Here is a 9,388-nt window from a genome sequence, read left to right on the forward strand (position 1 = left end):
CACAGAACTTTACTAGATAAATTATGTATCTCTAAGAAATTAGATGAAACATGAAAGTGTCCCATTATTATTTGATGGAGAAATACTCAGATTCATCTCTAGAATCTCTATTAACATCATGTAAAGTTTCCTGGGAATATAATTGTGAAGTGTCTTCTGTAGTGACAGAATGATAAATTCTTTATTAGAGAATAAGTTTGCAAACTGTCCAAGAATTCTTTTGGATCCCCAAAAATGTGTTATTTATTTTCCCTATTTTTGCCACAATTACGGTTTCACAAAAAAATACAAGTTTTAGCAGCTATTTTATTTACACGATTAGCTCTAATTCATTCATTTTGTTGCAGCTTCTCAGAGATTTGTAACTTGTACTCACTTAGAGTTGTGAAAATGCTGAATTTCTCTGATGTGACTGAATTTATTCTATTGGGATTAACCAGCCATAAGGAATGGCAAGTTCTCTTCTTCTTCATTTTTCTCATGGTCTACATTATCACCATGGTGGGAAATATCGGCATGATTGTGTTAGTTAAGGTCAGTCCCCAGCTTAGCAGCCCCATGTATTTTTTCCTCAGCCATTTGTCTTTTGTGGATGTGTGGTTTTCTTCCAACGTCACCCCTAAGATGTTAGAAAACCTGCTATCAGAGACAAAAACTATTTCTTACGCTGGTTGTCTGGTCCAGTGCTTTTTCTTCATTGCCCTGGTCCATGTAGAAATCTTCATTCTTGCTGTGATGGCCTTTGATAGATACATGGCCATTGGGAACCCTCTGCTCTATGGCAGCAAGATGTCCAGGGTGGTCTGCATGCGCCTGATTTCCTTCCCATATGTGTATGGTTTTCTGACCAGTCTGGCAGCAACATTGTGGACTTATGGCTTGTACTTCTGTGGGAAAATTGAAATCAACCACTTCTACTGTGCAGACCCTCCTCTCATCAAAATGGCCTGTGCTGGGACCTTTGTGAAAGAGTACACAATGCTTGTACTGGCGGGCATCAACTTCACGTACTCCCTGACTGTGGTTATCATCTCTTATCTATTCATTCTTGTCGCCATTCTAAGAATGCACTCAGCAGAAGGGAGGCGCAAGGCCTTTTCCACCTGTGGTTCCCATCTGACAGCTGTGGTTATATTTTATGGAACTCTGATCTTCATGTATCTGAGACGTCCCACCGAGGAGTCCGTGGAGCAGGGGAAGATGGTGGCAGTGTTCTACACCACAGTGATCCCCATGTTGAATCCTCTAATCTACAGTCTCAGGAACAAGGATGTGAAAGAAGCCTTGAACAAACTGATTAGCAAAACTTTCTTTAACAGATAAATTAATGCTAAGTTGATTTTGTTGTCTAGTATTTCTAGATTTTGTTTTCTATTGTTAGTTTTCTAGTATTTTTCAGAACATTAATGCAAAGACTTTTTGTGGAGGGAAAAGGAAAAGAGAAAGCAATGAAAAATTAAAAAAAAATATAGTTGATTTACTTCTTCTTGATGGAGAAAGCAGTCAAGATTAGGTCCAAAGTAATAAATTAAAAAGATCACTTGCACAAAAGTTTATATGTGCACTGCTTGAAATTGTCATCTAATTTGCTAGATCTAATATATTTTGTTTTCCTTATTTAAATGAACCCTGGATGAATTTGTGAAATGCTTATTTGCCCTTTTAGAAACTAATTTGTCTTGTAAAACAATAACATGTTTAGGTCAACTTTCTATTTTCAGGCCAATGTTTACTGATGGTTGTGAGAATATTATATGTTTAATGCTTCCTTAACTGTGCTTGATGGGTCTCTCAGAGACTACTATTTTGAAAATCACAATACTATTGTACTTCATCATTTTTTAGTTTTCCTTTGTTTCTTGAGAGGTAAAAATGGCAGGTCTCTTTCCAATGATTCCAGTAATCCTCACGCTGCAACCCTAACTTTACAATCATCATAGAGAGCACATTGCCCATGTTCTGCTATTCCTTGTCTTCAGCCTGACTGAAAAGTGGGTAGAATTAGTGGGCTGAAGTGCCATTGTCAACACGAGTTGATCAGAATCCACCAAATAAATTAAATTGACATTCGTATGTGATGTTTTGTACATCTGTATCTAAGATAGGTTAATCTCTTAAATTTAGGCATTTGAAAAAAATAGTTACAATGGTTTATTTGTTGTTAACAGTACATCCTGTGAAACTAATATTAAGAGAACTTGGTATCTTTCGTACTTAATTAAATTTGCTGTTTGCTCAGTTGAAGAAGTATAATTTACACACACATATACTTTTAATTTTTAATTCTACATTTACTTGAGATACTATCTGTGAAGTCACAATTCCCTGAACAAACAAGTTAATTTAATGGATTTTATCCCTAATAAGTGAAAAAGAACTCAAGATTAGTGGGTACTTGAGCACTGAAGGATGCAGAAGAAAAATTTGTCTTAGCACAATTTTGTCAACAATTTTCCAGATTGTATTGAGGCAATATAGAATTTAGAGTTGATGAATAATGTAGGTTTTTTAAAATTTTTAATTCGTTAGCTATCTCAACTAGACCTAAAAACCCTAACTTAGTAGTTATTTTACACATGCATATTTTCATGCTTCAAAGTAAAGGTAAAATTAGCCACAATCTCATTGATGTGATGAGATACTTTTTAATTCTATGAAAGAGGAAGTGTACAAATAATATGAATTTCTTGACTTCTTCATATGGAAGAGGTGATGGGGTGAAAGCTCTCCTGTAATAACTGAGATCATCATAATCACACTGTGAAATAAGAGTTTCTACTTTCTGTAGAGAAGAACATTGAGACTCAGAAGAATGTTACTTGTCCGAGTTCACATAAAGTTTTAGGAGCAAGATTTAAACTCCAGATGTGCCTGGATTCCAAATCCATCTCCTTCGTCACCTATGACCTCTGTACACACTCTTTTTCCCAGATCCTGTCCTGACCTACACTGTGACACCCAAGAACAGCTCAGAGATGCAGAGTGCCTGCATTGCTGGTAGCCGGTCTTCTCAATCCAGGTGCATAAGAGCAAGGAAAGTAAATACCCAACACTTCACATAACGCACCCAGTAATATTGTTGAGACCCATAACTGCCAACATGTGAATGAAAAAAGAACAGAACCCGTGTGGTGGTGGGAGATCAATTATGTTGTTGTGTCAAGTATTTTCATATCTCTATTTTAAGAATTACTCTTCCCCTCCACACTCCTTGACTTCTATCCCTGAGATGTTTCTAGAATTTCAGTCATTATTTCTTTAATAATTACCTAGATAGCACCTTAGAGGGATATTCCCAATGCTCCTAATGCTCTAGCCTCTATATTATAAATAATGAGAAATTTCCATTTGTTGTTATCTTCTGCTGATGGTAAGTCTGTGAGTTTTATATGTTTTTGCAAACAGATTCATGCTTTCAAATCTTTCAATTTCACAGGCTATTTCTAAAAAGAAAACTGTGTCTATTCATAGATTTACTTGCTATCAAATTGTTTTATTGAACCATTGATTTCCTCATTATAATTGAGATAGTGGGAATTATTTAATTTAAACAACTTCATGGAAAATAAGTTGCATAAAAATAAAATTAGATTTCTTATATGCCAATTACATAATCTACCTACTTGATTTTTGGATAGATGATACATATCTATGTAACAAATTGTTTTATCACAGAAGTCACTTGCCCTTCACCTCCAATTTGAACCTGGAGGGATGGGGAGAAGCAGGGGTCTCTTTTATGCATAGTCCACCCAGCTCTAGGGTCTCCAAAGTTCATAAGAAACCATGAAGAATGAAGCATCTCAGGGATGATTTTCATCTTTCTTGAAGGATGATCTAAATGAATTTTAAAAGAAAAGGAATACTTTGTAGAATAAGTTACTAAATATGTAGCAAGAGAGGATAATTAATGATATAAAAAATGAAAACAACTTATTTAGCTTGCACCCTGATATTGCCAACTTAGATATCTGATCCAAGGAAGTCCCTTATACCTCTCGATGCTTCCCATTCTTAATTTTTAACATGGACATGTTAATAAAACTTGTTTCAAATGAAACCACATGCAAATGATTTAGTGAACTTTTATTAAAAGCTAGCTATGCTTACAAATATTATTAACCTGGGACTGTTGCTTCTAGAAAATTCTTTCTTAAATAATGTTATTACTATTATTGGAATAATTAATGTGTGATATGAAATGCTCAGGTATGAAATATGAAACTAATATACAGATCAGAGCACTTCAAAAATTTGTATGTGACAATTTCTGAATATCTATTACATATAATTAAGTACTAAGTCAGGTAGTTTTAAGAGTTCCAAGGCAAATAAGACTAATCCCACTACTACTCAGCCAATGATTATGTGTAAAGGAAGATAATACATGTACTTGACAGTGATTGAAATTACAGTAGTATTAGCTCATGTTTCTTGCAATGCCATGATGCTATATTTAACATATTGCACACTTAAAAGAGTAGTAACTTTCAGAAATAGCATCAAACCCAGCTTTGATCATGAGAGAATATGGGAGTTTAGTCAAGGTCAGAATTTTTAACATGGGAAAGCCCATAACTTCAGCTCTATTCAAAACCAAATTCCACAACTTTCATCTCCTTTATCAAGAGAGATCACACTTATCAAGAGCCAAAATGAATGAGGTACTATCATGGTACTTAGATTTAAAATTCTGGGGTCTATTATGTTCCCAATCCCTTTTCCATATAGTGATAAATCTGCATTGTATTTTATATTGTTTAAAAAGGATAAAGGTAAATGTAACTCAAAAATTTTAAGAATAAAGAAGTATATTCACATTTTAATGAATTTCTCCATAGCAGCACAGACTTGGTCTCTGTTAAGGCAATGCCAAACTTCACCGATGTAACAGAATTTATTCTGGTGGGGTTGACCCGCCGGCGGGATCTCCAGGTACTCTTTTTTGTGGTGTTCCTGGTGGTTTACATGATCACTCTGCTAGGGAATATTGGCATGATCGTTTTGATCAGCATCAGCCCAGAGCTTCAGAGCCCTATGTACTTTTTCCTGAGTCACCTGTCTTTTGTGGATGTGTGGTTCTCCTCCAACGTCACCCCCAAGATGCTGGAAAACTTACTGTCAGAGACTAAGACCATTTCTTACGTGGGGTGTTTGGTGCAGTGCTACTTTTTCATCGCCCTTGTGCACGTGGAGGTCTACATCTTGGCAGTGATGGCTTTCGATCGCTACATGGCTATCTGCAAACCTCTGCTCTATGGCAGTAAAATGTCCAGGATGGTGTGTGTTCGGCTCATCTCGGTGCCTTACGTCTACGGATTCTCCGTGAGCTTAATATGCACGTTATGGACATATGGCTTATACTTCTGTGGGAATTTTGAAATCAACCACTTCTATTGCGCGGATCCTCCACTCATCAAGATCGCCTGCGGAGGCGTGCACATCAAAGAATTCACGATGATTGTTATTGCCGGAATTAACTTCAGCTACTCCCTGTCAGTGGTCCTCCTCTCCTACACCCTCATTGTTGTCGCGGTGCTGCGCATGCGCTCTGCAGATGGGAGGAAGAAGGCATTCTCCACCTGCGGATCCCACCTGACCGCTGTTTCCATGTTTTACGGTACCCTCATATTCATGTACCTGAGGCGGCCAACGGAGGAGTCTGTGGAGCAGGGGAAAATGGTGGCTGCGTTTTACACCACAGTGATTCCTATGCTGAATCCCATGATCTACAGCCTGAGGAACAAGGATGTGAAAGAGGCAGTCAGCAAAGCCATTGCCAAGGCCGACCTGGGACAATAAATTCACAATAGACACTTAAATGGTGTATTGGTTCCTATGATGTATCAAAAATTTCCTCACTCAAAAATTATCTAATGTAGAATTGTGTAACACTAAAAGGTCCATTACAACAGAGTGATGGTTTACCTTATGCATGCACTCTAATTATTAAGCATGTCTTATCCTAGCTATGCAACATTATTGAAATTGTCATTGGACCCACTCATAGTATATGTAAAATTATACTCTTGTGATCATTCCAGGAACTTATAAACAACTTTAGATAAATGTTAACTTGGAAGAAAATGTTTTAGTTGAACTTTATTTCTTAAGGCATTTTTTGTATGCATTTTATCTTAAATGACATGTGAAATACTTTTCCAGGGAAAAAGAGTAATAATTCATTTATTTCCCATGACTATGGAAATTTCATGGGGCTGATTTACCTAAAAGGTGTTTTAAATGTTCATGCATTATGGGTGGGTTTTCAACCAGTAAAATTGTATTCAGAATCCTCAAGTTTTATTTTATCATAATCATTCGGTTTGTCCTCAGTGTGTATTTTTGACAGTTAATTGTGTTTCAGTACAACATTTCCCCACCTTGACTCCTTGGTTCAGATGTTAATGTAAATTTTGGATGTTAGCATGTGAAATATCTTGTAGAAGAGAATTTGCAACTTACATCACAATCAAAGAGTGTGGATTTTCTAATATTTAAAATCTGATGTTTGATCATAGAATATCATGACAGTATGCTTTCAGTTACTAATATTACTTGAAATTGTTGTTTGCTTCCAGCTTTTTCTCATTAACATTGTATTCTTTGAGCCTTAATTAGCAGCTCAAATCCAGTTGTCAGTAGACAGAGGTTATCAACCATTAAGTGGTTATGCACTCAAACATACTGCTTCAAAATGGTACCACATTTTTGTTCTGGTTAAAAATTCTGAAAAATGTGCTGTTTAATTTATTTATATTGGTGCATTCACAGTCTATTCATTTTACCTTCTGTTCCTGTTTTAGGCAACATATATTTTTGTGTACTTTTGATGACCCTTGCTACTTGCCAGCATTAGGCCAAATGTGAAGGGGAAATGTTTCTTGATGACTGAATTTAACCTCAGGTAACTGCTAATACAATGAAAAGACTGCACACTTTTGTATGTGCAGCAGGAATCTGAGCAGTAGCGTAAATGTCAGTAATGCCTCTGGTGATATGGTGTAATTCAAGTGCAGAAAGTATTGTTATCTCTGCCGATTTACCATGGGCTATACTTCCCCAACAACTTAGAGTGCATCTGATGGAAAGCAGGATATGAGTGCATACTTGTTCATAAATTTTGATTCTGAGAACAAGATACAAGAGTAGTACTGTGTTGGGGGCTGTGCACCGGGATGGTGCATGGTGGCCAGCCGGAGGTTGCCACATAGGCAGTGAGGAGGTTAATTAACATAAGCACACTCAGGTGATTTGTCATTGAGAGAGAAGAGAAGCAGCTAGCCCTCAGATAGATAGCACCTAGTTCACAGGATGCAGGACGCACCTTCAAGAAGAAGCATCAGAACTTTAAGAAGAAATAGATCTCTGACAAGCGTAGAAGCCTCTCTTTCTCTAAAACTTCCTCTAAGCAAAGTTTCTCTTCCTCTAAGCAAAGCCTATCTTTCTCTCAAAGTCTCTCTTCCTCTATAAATTAGTGAATATAGGAAAAGTAGTTTATTTCCAGGCCCCTCCGATAAATACCTGCGAAATTGTTGCTGCAGGCAGCAACAGTAATGGTTTGTACAGAATTTATTTTTGCAATATTTCTCTGTTTTAAAACTACCCAAATTTATTTTGAAAGAGTTGGGTTGAAGTAAAAAACTAGAGCTGCCCAAGCAACACCTACTTGCACAGAGATAGATATCATAACAGGATATTTAAAAGCCCTACTTCTGGTGGTGATATTCCTCAATCTCCACTATTTCACTTGTTCTTTTAGAAATGAATTGCTGGAAATATAGCTAGAGCAGAGTTCCCATCTTTATTATCATTATTATTATTATTATCAGTCACTATAAATTTGACAATAAGCAGTGAATAGACAGTTATATGTAACACTTAAAAGTTATCTTATCCATACCAAAGCCAGTACATATGGCTTTTCTTCCTCAAACTGAAGTGGTTGTCCTAGACCAAGACCTTAAAAATTCATATTGAGGGTCTGTCTCACTCAAAACGTTGACTCACACTGTTATATGAGAAAGTTATATAAGCTTATATTACAGTATTCAGGGCTTCACTAGTCACTTTGGGTAACTAATCCTCCCTTCTAGTGTTCTACATATTAATATATATAATATACTATATATATACATATACTGTGGGTGGACGTAGTACCTTTCAGAAACACGTTTACCAGCACCTCCGCTGTGAATGTTACCATTTCTTAGGGAAAATTCCATAGTAGACTATATCTCTTTTGCCTCCCACTTTTTGAGTCCTCTAACTTGTGGCTTCTGATTGACAGATTGGGGGATTATACACCAATCCTTCATGTTCTAACTTCCAGGCTATTTCTCTCCACTTGCCTTTTCAGACACTTATAATCTCCTTACTGGGACTCAGGAATTCTCACCTGTTTCCTCTGCACCATGCATTAAGTATAAATTGGAGGGAATCTATTAGTGTTTATCACAGATTGTATTGTGTCTCTGCAAAATGTATGTTGAAGTTTTAACTTAGAAAATATCTCAATGAATTTTTCAGAAAGAGGATTATTAGATATGTCATGACTTGATATGAATTATAGTGATTGATTGTCTTTTATCAATTGTGATTGATGTCCTTATGAGAAGAGAGAACTTTGGATGCACACGGAGAGGAAAGAACCACGTGAAGAGAGAGGCAGAGAATGGCATTATACTGCTATATGCCAAGAAATACCCATGGTTACTAGAAGTAAGGCAGAAAGTAAAGATTCTCCCCTGCAATCTTAGAAGGGGCAAGGTCTTGCCGATACCTTGATTTTGGGTTTCTATCCTCCAGACGAATGAGGGAATGTTTTTCATGTTAAACCACATAGTTTGTGGCACTTTGTTATGGCAGATTGAGAAAACAAGTGCATTTCATTTCTGTTTGGCTACACTTCAGGAAAGTGAATTATCATCCTTTCTGTCCTGGGAAAGCCCTCAAACTTATCTGGTTGCTGGTTTTGCAACACCTGGCCCAAATCTAGGAAGCTCCTCAGTGAAGGGGGTACAGGAATCCCTTTTCAAAGAGTCAATAGATTTAAATTCTACTGAAATTGCCAACCTTGGGTTCACTCCTTATTGCCTGTGGTGTGGAATATTGTTCTTTTTCTATTGTGAGTTTTTTCCCTCCCTCCCAGTTTTTTATTTAATCTCTGAGTTATTAGTTCTCTTAGCTATTTAATGCTGTAGATTAAAAATACAAAATAACCATGATTGAACATTTCCTTTTTGAGTACTGCACTTAGATATTGACAAACATGGCTTTTAAGATAATTCTGTACTATATATGGGTGCCTTTCCCTAAAAATCAGTTTATAATATACAGAGTCATTATGTGGTATTCCAAATGCATTGCCTTAGAAGCAACTGAAACA

The 9,388-nt window shown here is 36.6% G+C and overlaps 2 protein-coding genes across 2 annotated transcripts; both read left to right on the forward strand.

Moving 5' to 3' along the window:
- Positions 1-390: 390 nt before the first annotated feature.
- Positions 391-1,323, forward strand: LOC124959996 (olfactory receptor 5M3-like). Its single transcript, XM_047518513.1, has one exon. It carries the CDS (start codon positions 391-393, stop codon positions 1,321-1,323), a length of 933 nt encoding a protein of 310 aa, XP_047374469.1.
- Positions 1,324-4,857: 3,534 nt separating this feature from the next.
- On the forward strand, positions 4,858-5,802 carry LOC124958666 (olfactory receptor 5M9). The gene has a single exon (XM_047516977.1). The coding sequence runs from the start codon at positions 4,870-4,872 to the stop codon at positions 5,800-5,802; it is 933 nt and encodes a 310-aa protein (XP_047372933.1). The 5' UTR covers positions 4,858-4,869.
- The last annotated feature ends 3,586 nt before the right edge of the window (positions 5,803-9,388 follow it).

Source organism: Sciurus carolinensis, chromosome 11, assembly GCF_902686445.1.
Source record: "Sciurus carolinensis chromosome 11, mSciCar1.2, whole genome shotgun sequence".
Classification (NCBI taxonomy): domain Eukaryota; kingdom Metazoa; phylum Chordata; class Mammalia; order Rodentia; family Sciuridae; genus Sciurus; species Sciurus carolinensis.